The sequence below is a fragment of the Cynara cardunculus genome (genome assembly GCF_001531365.2).
Source record: "Cynara cardunculus var. scolymus isolate 2C chromosome LG 13, CcrdV1, whole genome shotgun sequence".
Classification (NCBI taxonomy): Eukaryota; Viridiplantae; Streptophyta; class Magnoliopsida; order Asterales; family Asteraceae; genus Cynara; species Cynara cardunculus.
This window is the reverse complement of record NC_037540.1, coordinates 660,945-675,910: the sequence shown is the minus strand read 5'-3', so window position 1 is coordinate 675,910 and position 14,966 is coordinate 660,945. Positions and strand designations below refer to the sequence as shown.

At 36.3% G+C, this 14,966-nt stretch overlaps 1 protein-coding gene across 1 annotated transcript; it reads left to right on the top strand.

Moving 5' to 3' along the window:
- Positions 1–283: 283 nt before the first annotated feature.
- On the top strand, positions 284–8,478 carry LOC112525412 (putative ABC transporter C family member 15). The gene is made up of 9 exons (XM_025135536.1): positions 284–1,328; positions 2,648–4,080; positions 4,167–4,853; positions 4,942–5,106; positions 5,178–5,472; positions 6,446–6,966; positions 7,057–7,120; positions 7,611–7,850; positions 8,050–8,478. The coding sequence occupies exons 1-9, from the start codon at positions 419–421 to the stop codon at positions 8,145–8,147; spliced, it is 4,413 nt and encodes a 1,470-aa protein (XP_024991304.1). The 5' UTR covers positions 284–418; the 3' UTR covers positions 8,148–8,478.
- The last annotated feature ends 6,488 nt before the right edge of the window (positions 8,479–14,966 follow it).

Here is a 14,966-nt window from a genome sequence, read left to right as displayed (position 1 = left end):
ACATATCATACAAATGAATGATTAATAGACGAATTAACACATAATTTAAGAGTTATATCAGCAAAATCGACGGTTATTATATTCTCTCCAATCACCCACGGGAATACGAATATAATAATCATGGGATGGAATCTTTAGGGATGTTTTTTAACATTTGAACCCAAATTTCTGCATAATTGTATATATAGGTGGAGGGATGAAGACAACCGAAACCACCTTCAGCTCATATTCATCCCACCAACCCACATCGCTTCAAGAATCGCCACGTGAGTCGCTAACCCTTTACAGATCCACATTTCTTAGACTCATCCAATCCTGGATATATTTCTCCATTAAATAAATCATTTCAATTTGTTTTCTAACCCTATTTTCATCCCCCCTTCTTTTGATTTTTCATTAATATAATCGCTATTTTGATATGGGTTTTTCTTCTTTAATCGAATCTGGGTTCGATTTCGGGTTCAAGAAAGGGTTTATCGAAGCTATGGAGTCTGTTTCAATGGCGGCCATTTTGAATACAAGCAATGTATGTTTCTTTTCGTGGTTTATCGTATGGGGTTTTTTAGACATTTTAAAGCAAAGAAGGGGTGGTGGAGGTGGTGAAAGAACGAGATTTCTCAGAAATCTTCCACTTTTTTCCATTATTACCCTTGTGTCAAGCTTTATAATCATGATTTCTCATATGGGGTTTTGTGTATGTAAGTTCTTGAAGCATGAGGTTGTCACTTGTGAGTCTGTGATCTTGGCATTCACATGGTGTTTAGCAACTGTTGTAACCGTTTATTCATTAGTGAATAGAAGGGTTGGGCAAACAAGAAGATGGTGTATGGTTCTTGTTCTTTTCTGGGTGTTTTCTGGGATTCTTGATTTAGTTTTAGTGACTTTCATTATCTTCGACTATTTCGAATCGAAAAACATGCATATATTGGGCTCAATCGCGAATATCATTGATATATTCACTTTACCGTTCTTGATTCTTTTGTGTTCCAATGGTGTCCAATTTTGTGTCACCAAGAAACACAAAGAACTTGAGGAGCCATTACTCCAAGAAAATGGTCAAGAAAATCTTGGAGACACTAGTGCCTTCACAAAGGCAGGAATATGGAAGAGGGTTACATTCAATTGGCTCAACCCTCTTTTCGTATTGGGTCGAACTCAAAAACTCGAGTTCAATCATGTACCTTCGATCCCAGAATCCGAAACAGCCGAAGAAGCTGCATTTTGGTTGGAAGAGTCTCTTCAGAAACAAAAGACTCGAGTTTCGGTATTGCCCAAGGCCATTATTGATGCTATACGGGGATCTTTAGCGATCAACGCGGTTTTCGCAGGTAAATTCTTGCCCTTTTGTTACTTTTTAGTTAGGAACTTGTCCAAAGTAGCCATTTTTGACCTCATTAATTCACTTTATAATTTATAGTTGTTTTTCTACATAAGTGACCGAAATAGCCAAGATATTGGCAGCAGGATTTTAGCAACTTGCGAAATACACCTTTTATGAATATAATATTCACAAGTTGCTAAAAAGGCTACTCACCCAACTTTGCTAAAAGTTCTACTTGGCATGTCAGCATTTCGCAAGTAGCACTTTAAACAACTTGCTAAACTGTTAATTTATGAAGATTAAATTCATAAAAAACATCTCGCAAGTAGCCCTTTTGCTAAAATGCTACTAAAAAATCTTGTCAGTGTTGGTCAATCGAGTAGAAAAACGACTATAAAATGAATTGGGGAGTCCAGAATGCCTATTTTGGTCAATTTTTCCAAATTTTTTTCATTGAATTCACTTTGTACTTGAAGTTTAATGTTGATTATTGCATAAAGTTGTTACCTTTATCAGACAAAAGTCAAAAACCAACTCTGTTCTTTACAGCCACAAATGACCCAATAGACCCTTGGATAAACAAACAAACATATAGGACAATAATACTAAAGTTGAAGATATTGCAAGCACATGCATGAGATGGAGAGGGGTAGGATTATATAATAGGTGTTTGTTATCAGCTTAATGGGCTCACAGCTTATTCGGTCCGCTATACACGACTGTTTGGTAGTAGCTTAATGATATAGAAAGTGACTTATTCAATAAGCTTCTAGGGGGAGCTTTATGCAGAAAGCCAAGTTTTTAAGAACCTACCTTTCCCAATTAAAAAAACACGCTCCTTTCATCAATGAAAAAAACCCTCTTAAACAAATACCTTCCCGATCTATACAAACAGCTTTATCTGTACAAGACTTAATGAAAAACCAACCAAATAGCTCTTCAGATAGAGAGTATCCGACTTACAAAAAAATGCGAGCGAAAAAGAAAGCGTTCCCGTATTAGGAATCCATTTCTTTTTAATATTTTTGAAGAGTTTTCTAACCATCGTAGGCGTTCTCTTGTAAACTAACTATTGTACTTGCTAAAAAACGATAATGACAACATTAAAGGTTAGTTTTGATCACAAGATTTGTTACATACTATCTGAAAAGGTTTAAACTTTGGTCTAATTCCTATTCATCGATGAATATCTTCAAGATATGGTAGCGGGTCCCACTTGGTTAAAGATGGGACCCGTACCGAAGACCGTAGAGGGAAAGGAAGACTGTATAAACCAATGAAACACGAGTTTGTGTGCTTTAACTATTTCTTTTTGGGCAATTTTAGGAGCTAACACACTTGCTGCATACATGGGGCCGATCTTGATCACAAGATTTGTGAATTACTTATCGGAAGATGATCGTGATTCAAACTACAAAACGGGTTTGATTCTTTCGTCCATTTTCTTCTTATCGAAGACGGTGGAATCTTTGTCTCAAAGACAATGGTATTTTGGTGCTCAACGTATTGGCATTCGAATACGGGCTGCTCTTATGGTACTCATATACAAGAAATCTTTATCGATCAAATATGGTACAATGAGCAACGGGAAGGTAGTAAATTTGATCAATGTGGACGTCGAAAAGATTGGAGAGTTTTTCTGGCATATTCACGGAATCTGGTTGCTTCCGGTTCAGGTTCTTTTAGCATTGGTCATCTTATATATGAATCTTGGTTTTGCTCCTTCCATGGCCGCATTTATCTCCACGGTTCTAGTTATGGTCAGCAACACCCCATTGGCGAATCGACAAAAAGATTATCAAACGAAGGTCATGGAGTCGAGAGACTCGAGGATTAAAGCAACTGCCGAGATCTTGAAGAGCATGCGGGTATTGAAACTGCATTCGTGGGAATCCAACTTCAAGAAAAAGCTAATTGATTTAAGAGAAAAAGAGCGGAATTGGCTCAAGAAGTATCTTTATACGTGCTCGGCGATTGCTTTCCTGTTTTGGACATCACCAACAGTGGTTTCGGTTTCCACTTTTGGCGTTTGCATTTTCTTGCGGACGCCATTAACGCCAGGTGTCGTGCTCTCGACGTTGGCGACTTTCAGAATCTTGCAGGATCCCATTTATAATCTCCCGGAGCTTGTTTCCATGGTGGCTCAAACAAAGGTTTCACTTGATCGAATCAAAGAATTTATAATAGATCAAGATGGTAAACAGTCAGTAGAACCTCAATCTTTAGAGCCATCGTCAAGTGTGGCTATAGAAATCGAACCAGGAGAGTATGCGTGGGATACGAACGACTCTGATCAACGACGGCCCACGATAAAGATTTCTTCGAAGATGAAAATCCCGAAAGGTTTCAAGGTAGCGGTATGTGGTTCGGTTGGAGCTGGGAAATCGAGCTTACTCTGTAGCATACTAGGCGAAATCCCGAGGATTTCTGGTCGGCGTATCAAAGTGTTTGGATCAAAAGCGTTTGTGCCACAAAGTGCGTGGATTCAAACAGGAACAATAAGGGATAACATATTATTCGGTAGGCAAATGAACAAGCCGTTTTACGATGAAGTTGTTGATGGATGTGGTCTGGATCGTGATTTCGAGACATGGGTCGATGGCGATCTAAGTATCGTGGGCGAACGAGGCTTGAATTTAAGCGGTGGACAAAAACAACGGATTCAATTAGCGAGAGCTTTGTATAATGCTTCGGATGTTTATATCCTCGATGATCCGTTTAGCGCGGTCGATGCTCACACCGGGGCTCATATGTTCAAGGTACAAACTTTCTTGAAAAATTTTCATTCGGTTTTTTATCGTTGGTTTATGGGTGTTTCTTAATTCGAAGCTTTTTTCCGTTACAGAAATGTTTGATAAATCTTTTAGATCAAAAGACTGTTGTTTACGTAACGCATCAATTGGAGTTTTTAAGCGCATCGGACTTGATTCTGGTAATTAAAGATGGCGGTATCGTTCAATCGGGAAAGTATGACGAGCTTATTGCAAATCCCGCTAGCGAATTTGCACGACAAATAGCTGCACATTCCAAGTCTTTGAACCAGGTGAACCCGCCCAACGAGCCCCAAACCTTAACCATGTACCCACAGGCTATCCAGGGTTCACACTCGGAACGAAAACACGAGCCATCTCAGACCCACGGCAGGTCATTAGAAACAAAACCGCAAGAAGAATCACAGTCTGGTCGGGTGAAGCTCAGTGTTTACTCAACTTTCATCTTTTCGGCTTATAAAGGAGCTCTAGTTCCGGTTATCGTCATCTGTCACGTGCTCTTTTTATTACTGCAACTCGGCAGCAACTATTGGATGGCGTGGGCTACCGAAGATGAGGGTCGGTTTAGCAGCAAGACCCTCATCGGAATCTTCGTGCTTTTATCCGGTGGAAGCTCGGTTTTCATTTTAGGACGGGCGATTTTGCTGTCGACGATTGCTATCGAGACCGGTCAAAACCTCTTCCTACAAATGATAACTTCAGTTTTCCGTGCACCAGTTTCGTTTTTCGACTCCACTCCTTCGAGCCGGATCCTCAACCGTGTTAGTAATCCATCCTTACTTTTTTCATCCATTAACTGTTATTCCGATATACTAGGCTTGTTTGGTTTATATGATTCATATCTTACAGTCTTCAACGGATCAAAGCACGGTGGACGTTGATATCCCATACCGATTGGCGGGATTAGTTTTCGCAATGATTCAGCTTGTAATCATCATTTTACTTATGTCGCACGTTGCGTGGCCGATCTTTTTGCTCTGTGTTATCATCTTTGCGATATCGTTATGGTATCAGGTAAGATCAAAACATGAATCTTGAATCTTTCTAGACAATTTTTTTGCTAAAAAGGGTCGTTTTTTTAAAAGGCGTACTACATTACTACGGCAAGGGAACTAGCGAGGATGATCGGGATTCAAAAGTCTCCCATTCAGCACCATTTTTCAGAATCGATTTCTGGGGCCTCGATGATCCGTTGCTTCAATCAAGAAGTCCGTTTCTTGACGAAATGTTTAAACGTTATCGATGATTACTCTCGTGTTACTTTTCACAATACCGCTACGATGGAGTGGTTATGTGTTCGGATCAACTTCCTCTTCAACCTTGTCTTTTTTCTCCTTCTAGTCGCCTTGGTGCACCTCCCACGGTCGTCTATAAACCCTAGTAAGCTTCTTTACTCGCTCCAAATAAAGTACTTAACGGAACTTTTCGGTTTATAGTATCGAGAACTGTACGTCTTATATAAAGTTGTTACAGTAAGTTGTTAGGACGAAATTAGGCAATCTAACGAGTTTTAACAATGAAGTTGGGCAAGCTAAATAAGAGGCTGTTTGGTTGGTTTTCCATTAAATCCTGTATGGATAATGTTTGTGTGGATTAAATTGTCTAATATAGATCAGAAAGGTTTTTTTCGGGAGGATTTATCTATAGATTGAAGGAGTGTGTTTTTTAATTAGGATGGACAAGTTTGGAAAAAACTTGGTTTTCTGCATAAAGCTTCTCTTAGAAGCTTACTGAATAAGCTACTTTCTTTATCATTAAGCCACTACCAAATAGCAATCTATAGTTGACCGAATAAGTGGACATACACTTTTCATAAGTGTCCTCTAAAAAAATTGAGTAAATTATGTTTTATGTTCTTGTAGTTCGTCGAAAATTGTCATTTTCAGCCTTGTACTTTTAAAATTACGATTTTCATCCTTATGATTTATACTTTATTGTTATTTTTGTCTTTATAATTTACAATTTATATTGTTGTTTTTGTCCCTGTGGTTTACAATTGATTGTTGTTTTCGTCCCTTATTCTTAGAGGGACGATTTGGCCAGAGGGATGAAAATTGCAATAAATTGCAAACCACAAGGACAAAAACCGCAAACTTTAACAAACCACAGGGACGAAAAAGTAATTTACTCAAAATTGAATTAATAGGAAGATTTACTTTTTGTGTGTTGTCCAACTTACTTGTTAGGTGGTGTAAATGCGTCTAACTTATTGTAACGCCTTTAGATATGACACACCATTTTTGCCTTCTCGGTCCTATAAACGTAAATTCCCGTTAACTATGGTTGGGCGTTTTAAAAGACCCGTTTAGTCGTAGTGACGGTCGAGACCTTATGATCATTGATGTAATCACAGGTTTAGCCGGGTTAGCGGTTACGTATGGTTTGAGCCTGAACGTACTGCAAGCTTGGGTGATATGGAACCTCTGCAACGTCGAAAACAAGATGATTTCGGTTGAAAGAATTCTTCAGTTTGCAAATATTCCAAGCGAAGCCCCTGCAATCATCGAAAATTGTATCCCCGAAACTAACTGGCCGTCAAGAGGAGAAATCGAGCTCAAAGATCTACACGTTCAATACCACCCGGCTCTTCCAACGGTTTTGAGAGGAATCACTTGTACTTTTCCGGCTAGAAAAAAGATTGGGGTGGTGGGAAGAACCGGGTGCGGGAAATCGACACTGATCCAGGCTCTATTCAGGGTGGTTGAACCCACGAAAGGTCAAATCTTGATCGATGGGCTCGATATTTCGAAGATTGGGTTGCATGATCTGAGGTCTAAGTTGGGGATAATCCCACAAGATCCAACTTTGTTTCAAGGAACCATGAGAACAAATCTTGATCCTTTGGAACAGCATTCGGATCATGAAATATGGGAGGTAGAGAGCTTAATCGCTTTTGAAAATTTACGTGTCGTGTGGTATCGAGTATCGGGATTGATCTTTGTTTGTTTTAACGTAATTCTACAGGTACTAAACAAGTGTCAGCTTGCGGATAACGTAAGGCAGGACAAACGGCTTCTCAATACACCAGGTAAGAGCGTAAATGGTTGGTCGTCGGCTAAAAAAGTTGTTAGCTAATAAGCCAGTTGTGGTTGATAAACTAGCTGATAAAGTAGTTGCGTTTGGTAAAAGTTAGCTCATAAACTAGATATCAATATAAATTTACCTAAAATGATGGGAGTTTTTAGTCATTTATGTAAGGTATTAGGGTATAATTGGAAAAAGAGCGAGAAAAAAACTCGGAGCTTATTGAAACGCTACTTGAAGTAGTTTTGTTTTTCAAACGCTAGCTTACAAGCTAGTTTTTGACTTATCAAACGGTTTTTTTTCAATAAGCTCAAAAATAAGCCAGCTTATAAGTTAGTTCCGAGGTCGCCAACATGGCCTTAAATGCCACCCAAATCCCGAACGAAGATAGTTATTCAGATCGGGTCCCGTTTTGCCATCGTTAACGCAGTTTTTAGGGATTTGTTCGATTGTTTCGATATACTGGTACTGAAGTTGTGAAGAAATGTATGCAGTTGCTGAAGATGGCGAAAACTGGAGCGTTGGACAACGGCAACTCGTATGCTTAGCGAGGGCGTTGCTACAAAAACGCACCATATTGGTACTAGATGAGGCCACCGCTTCCATCGATACAGAAACCGATAATGTGATGCAAAGGACGATAAGAGAAGAAACGAGCAGATGTACTGTCATAACCATCGCGCATCGGATACCCACCATCGTTGACAGCGATCTAGTTCTCGTTCTTGATCAAGGTAACAAAATTGACTCATTTTGATGCCGTAAATATTTTGAGGCAGATGAACCAATTATTCATAATGAATATCCTTATATTCATAATGAATATAATATGAGTATCGTTATATTCATTATATGTATTTGGTTCTTACGATTTTCAAATGAACATGCAAATGAACACAACGCTGGAATTCATCGATTTTGTGCGAAACGCAGGGAAAGTAGCGGAGTATGATTCTCCGTCACGGTTGCAACACGATGGCGGTTCGGCATTTTCGAAGTTGGTGAATGAATTCTTGAGGAGATCTTTATGATCCATGGATGGTTGATTTGGTTTTAGATTTGAGTGTACAGTGAAGGTAGTTAGGATCCCAAAGTCTAGAGCATTGGACTAGATTGGGCTGGCTTGATTAGGTACGAGAACACTCCATACGGTAATCAAGCCCGACCCAACCTGGTCCAGACCGTGTTGACAAATGACGAATAGGCGTATGATAGAACTAGCCAACTAACGGCTATTTGGTAGATATTGATTTTAGTGTAGAATGATCAAGAGACTATGATTTAGTGTAAAATGAATTGTTCTGAATAGACAGTCTCAAAATTACAATTTTAACCCTTTGTATAGTTTAACGATGAATGAAATATGACTGTTTTAATAAATTAATAGATTGAGATTAGAGTGGGAAGCAAAAGAAGGATCGATTTTGTGCAACTCGAATACGGATTTGATATATTTGTTGGAATGGATAAAATGAACAACACTAAAGTTGTTAATTTTGCGTACCGAGAAAGAACGCTCTGGTGGGTGGAGATTTTTTTGTTTTCGACAAGGTGGGAAGTACGTTAGTTTTACAGATGGAGGAGCTGTAGCGGACGAACCAGCAGTATTTCCTGATGACCAGGACAATAGACAATATATTGATGAAGTGTTCCAAAGTAGATAAGATAAGAGGGCAATTATGGAAAAAAAGCTTTATTCAGAGCTTCAAAATGACATACCAAACAAGAATACCTCCTATCGATTCAGATGTTTATAGCATCATTAAGAGGTAAAAAACAGTATCTTAGATTTACAATATCCAATTTAATACTGATATAGTTGTTACTATTATGACACCTTTTAACTTGTGCCCGTATCATTAAGAGGTAAAAAAACTCATTCGTATGTATGTTCAATAACTGTGAACATATATATATATATAAATCGAGAAAATTAATTGAATGTGACATACGTAAGAAATATGGATAAGTTGTATCAAATGGTTGACGATGAAAAAAAATCATGAGTAGAAAAATAACATATTCAATGTTAGAAGAATATTTTAATGTACTAAAGTATCAACCCGACCAACCCGTACAGTTTGGGTGGAATTGGGTTTCACTTTGGTTTGGTTTGGGTTGGATTGAGTTTAGATTTTTCAAATCACAAACATTTTTCAAAACACGATCAACTCAATCCATGAACACCCGTAACTATACCCTTAAGCTTTTTATCCTTTTTCACAACTTTTAGAATATATGTGCATTAAATGAGGGTAGGTTTTGGGAATTTCGTTTATCTATTAATGAAACTCAACATTTACTTAGAACAACATGATTAGAAACGTAGACATTTAAAGCATCTTCAATAGATACTCTAAAATGGAGAAAATGCAGATTTTGAAGATCTCGTACAACCATTTTCCTCCAAAATAACAAGGATCCCAACGTCTGGCTAGTCTGGGCGTAATCGGGCCCGAACCAATCGACGACTTGCCATGACATGCTCAAAGAATTTTCTTTTACTCTGATTTCTAAAGTTCTCTCGGAAAAGATTATTATTTTCGTTTGGAAAAAAGAAGAAGTTCAACGTGGCGGTTGACTGTGTTTTATACTTTTACACATTATTACAAGGGTGGCGTCGATCAGGGACAGACCCATAAATTTTTTCAAATGGTGGCATCATTTGATCATAAGAAAAAAAAATATTGGGAAAATTTTCAAACGGTGGCACCGTTTGATTATAAGAGACAAATATACGAATTTTTTTTTTCAAACTGTGACATCATTTGACTAAGAAAATGACACTAACAGGATTCGAACTTGGGTGTGGGGTGGAATAAAAGTCTTGCAAACCAACTCTACCAAATAAAATTTGTTCTCATTATAGTTTCAAAATACATACGGTGGCACACAACAAATTAATACGGTTGCACCGTTCACGAAACCTAGTTTTTTTTACCTTTCGGCGGAGAAATAATACGGTGGCACGTGCCATTTATACCACAAGCCTACGTCCGTCCATGGTGTCGATTGCTTTGAGTTTGGGCTCACAAATTCAAAGTGTCTACAGGTTTCAAGTTCAAATCCAATGAGAAATATAATTTTTTTTGTGGCCACGGGGGTTCAAATCCGGTGACTCCGGGGTACCTGCGAAGCGGGTGATCACCTTGGGATTAATCGGCTCACATAGCAGGTTGGATATTCAGGTAGGTGTGTGTGTGTGTGTATATATATATATATAGAGAGAGAGAGAGAGAGAGAGAGAGAGAAAGAGAGAGATGTTTACTTTGCAAGCCACATTATTTGTATAAATTGTACAAAACTCGTTCAATCAATCATAACTTTTTATTTTGTTCATTTTTTTGTAATTATGAGAGGTTGATTAATCATTTTTATTGTGTAGGGTGTTAATTATGGATATTATCATCTCCATTATGTTAATTTTAGATAATTACAAGAAACAGTTTCATTAAAATTGCATAAGTATTATATAAAACAATTTCATTTCCATATATGAAACAACTTCATCAAAAAAAAATTATATGAAACAATTTCATAAGATTAAACAATTTCATGAAAAAATTTCATAAAATTAAACAACGAAATCGACGGATGTTTATGGTTTTAACGATTTATACAAATATAGATGATTTGTATTTAATGACTTGTCTCTTTCTCTCTCTATAAGTCTATATGAATAATATTCTCAGGTCATGTGTCAAAATTGATCATGTTCAATTCGTATTCGAATTTCTATTTTCTTCTTTCAAACTAATCAATTTTAATTAGTTTTCAAAATTTTGTTTTCTTCCTTCAAATTAGTCAATGTTCTAGGAGCATCTAGAAAGCTCTTATTAAATATTAGAGTAAATTACGGATTTGGTTCATGTTGTTTCGTGGTTTTTACGAAAATGATTTATAAACTTCGTTTATTACAGATTAGGACTTGTTATATGTTAGTTTGTAATGAATTTGTCCCTCCTTCGAACGGTCATCCAGTTCCTCTAGTAACCTTAAGCACATTTTCGTCATTTTACTATTTTCAGTGTTTTAACATTAATTTTTTTGTTTGTTTTTACATTTTGTCCTTTTTTTTTTGTCTTTTTCTTAATTTTGTAAGAAACTCTAAATCGTAAGGACCAAATAGGTAATTAACTATAGACGAATAATCATGTAAGAAAGAGAGTTAAGATGATAAACATAAGAAAGAATTTGGACTATTGATCATCTTTAATATCAAACTCACTCATGAATCGTGTTTGATATGAAGATTAATCTAAGGTATCTCATTCTAATGTGCATACAAGAGTGGAGATCACCTTCACCGGCCAACTCAACCCACCATCACTTACCTCCACGTGTGTGTGTGTTTGAAACGAAGTTGTCGAGAGTTGCAAAGTTCATTGAGCAAATGATAGTGATGGGGTGTTATGCTTTTAGTATTTATATACGGTAAATCAAACAAATAAACTCACACACCATCCTCACCGAATGTGAGGTTTGAACCCTTGGGTTCAAGTTGGTGGGTTTTCATAACCGTGGATGCTTTACAGAGCCAATGACGGTGATGGAGGTCGATGGAGAATTCAGGAGGAAGGTTGCATGTCGATGATAGTGGCATGTGGCTAGAGGTGTTGGTCCCTCTAGCAAACACAAACTCCATACTCCATAGTGTGGGTGGAGTCATTTTTTGCAGTGGGGGCGGAGGTGACGCCGAAGATGTTATCAAAGGAGATGTCATCGGAGGCCACACCGAGGGGTTTAAGGGGTGGGGACGAGGGGTGGGTTTCTATCGGGGAGAGAGAGACTGAGAGTTAATATATAAAAAAGAAAATGGAAAGTATTTAGAAAAAGGGGAAATGACTATTTTGGTCCTGATCTAAATATAGTTAACGGAAAAAGATAACGACCGTTTAGAGAGGATGGATCAATCTGTTACAAAATGAGGTTTAGGGGCATTTTTGTAAAAAACCACAAACCACATGGACCAAATCCGTAATTTACTCTAAATATTACATTGTCTCTATTGATTTTGTATATATGTGTGTATGTATATTGATTTATTATTTATGACATACGAATATTGAGTTTAGGAAATCAAAATGGGAATTTTTTAAATATAAATATACGATTCATTTTAATTTAGGAGAAAAATAAAATGGAAAATATTATAATTATTTAATATGATAAAAAAATAATTAAAAATTAGATTTTAATTGGAATTATTAGGTTATGGGTGATGTCAAGCGTCACGCCGGTTTAAAGGAACATGTCCAACCACAAACTCCACTCTCGTTTTTGATTTTGTGGGTGTTGGATTTTTGACTTTTTTTTTTTATAAATAAAAAATACAATTATTGTAGCTACAAATACAAAATTCATCATTATATATCGAAGTGTACAGAAAATCAACCGATCCAATTGAAACCGACTGATTTAATTAGAATCGATCGACCATAATTAAATATTCGAGTATAATCGCATCGAATCGGATTGAAAATTTAAACATCCAATTTGGATTGGTCGGTGCGAGATGACAGTCCAAACCCGACCAAAATCGAACCGAACCGATCAACATCCAATTAATCATCCGATAACCATCCAGTTGTCAATCCAACCATCGTTCAATTAACTTATTTTCAAATTGCTTAAATCATAATTTGATTTTATGTGAGGTTTTGAACTTTTAACTTCTCTTGTGTTGGTGTTAACACATACTAAAAGTGATTTAATCATTTTGTATCATTGTTGAAGAATTAGATTGAATTAACACACAGGATGGATCCAATCCCAACGGATCATCCATTAGATATCTAATAAAAGTATCCAATGGATGAAACCGAATCAATCCAATCATCAATTGGATCGGTTATCCAATGTTAATTGGATCGGATCGATTGGCAAACTCCAATCATCCATCGTATCCAATGGATGAAACCGAATCGATCCAATCATCCATTGGATTGAATTGGATCAGTTATCTCATGTTAATCAGATCGGACCGGTTAGCAAAATCTAACATCCAATGGATGATTGGATTTGTTCGGTTTCCCTTACTAGATGAACACCCCTACTTATGCTATTGTTGAATTAGAATCAATATTTTTGTTTAACTTATATTGATTTGTATTTTAATTCAGTAGTCGAACTAACAGTAAGAACAACGAATAAGGGTTGGGTGTGATATGAAACGAGTTTTATTTTTTATTTTTGGAGCTTTTTTAATGAAACTTAAAAGTTGAAGAACCACTTCTGTAATTAATTTGTAACTAGAAGGTGAAAGAACATGCACCACTAGATTTATTTGTCGGAGTTTTTAATTTTCTTGATTAAAAATTAAATTCAAGAAAAATAATCACTTTCCTTTTTCAAATGCATTATTGAGAAAATAAAGTCAAAGTGCATGTTCCTTCCCTTATTTTTCATTAAAAAATAACTTCACCTTTTTAAATAAAAATAATTCTGTAGATATGATCTAATTAGAATCCACCGATATAATTAAAACTGGTTGATTATAGTTAGATATTTATTTGTAATTAGATTGGATCTGATTAGAGCAAAAAAACCAAAACCGATGGCAAAAATCGAAACTTTCTAGTTGGAGATGGGACGGGAATCGGGGATATATTCGGAGATTGGGATGAGGACGAGGGCGGGGACGGTGATGACCGGCCCGGCTTGGTGCGGTATGTGTATATATATTAATTTTAATTTATACACATACCTATATATAATATCATTAAAAGAAGACACCAACATTAAATTTTAAAATACTTTTATTCACTTCGTATCAATATCCCAAGTAAGGATCACGAGAAAGTTTAATTTATTTTTCTAATCGTGAGCGTGATGTTAGTTGTATGATATTTGAATTTATGTTTATTTTTATATTGTAATATAAAACATTGTTTGTAATTGGTTTGATTATATTTGAGTTATTTAGACTTACATCTTCAAAAAATTTGTAATTTACTTTCAGTTGTGAAAATTAACATATTGCAATTTTTTTCAGATCGGTTCTGGTTCGGGTATAATCAACGGTGAACGAGGAAACCAACAAGAAATATGGAGTTTTACCCTTAACGGGTTCCCCGATGGAGATCGGAGAAATCCAAGGACCCGATGGGGATCAGGAGGTTACGGGGAACAATTTAGTTATTGTTTCGGGGATGGGGATACCAATAACCAGCACAAACTCGACCCATTGCCATTTCTATATCAGATCCAGAATTTCAACATTAAAGTTGGATTAGTCGGTTTTCTGATGACAACCTACAATAAAATAAAATCGAACCGATTCAGTTCAATTACATTTGATCAGAGATCCAACTAATAAATAAAATATAAATAAATATGTATATAAATATGTATATAAATAAAAATATTTTAAGATCTTGTTTTTAGTTCATGTTTATTAAAATATTAGATGGATCCCATCCATTACTATAAAAGTTTAAAATAATATATTAAACAAAAACTTATAATAGAGCCATTCACAAAGGTTAATGGGGGTTATAAACCCAATTCTTCATGGGTTTGACTGAGGATTGATAGAGGTTTAATCAAGAATCATGATCGGAGCTGGGGTTTACAAAATCAACCCTATCCTTACCTTGTTTGTCATGTCTACTAAACAATTATGTTTTATTTTACACTATATCATAAGAGTCTATTAATTATTCTGTCCACCTAATTATTTTATACAAAACCATTAAACAAAAACAACGGCTTAGATATGGACATGAAGACAAGTTTACTTTGATTTCTAGCCTTTGGGCCCATCGAAACACAAGAAATCCACCTGTTTTTGGTTTATTTATTTTTATTTTGATTAATTCTTTTCCAAATAATTTTTAAAGCTATTATTA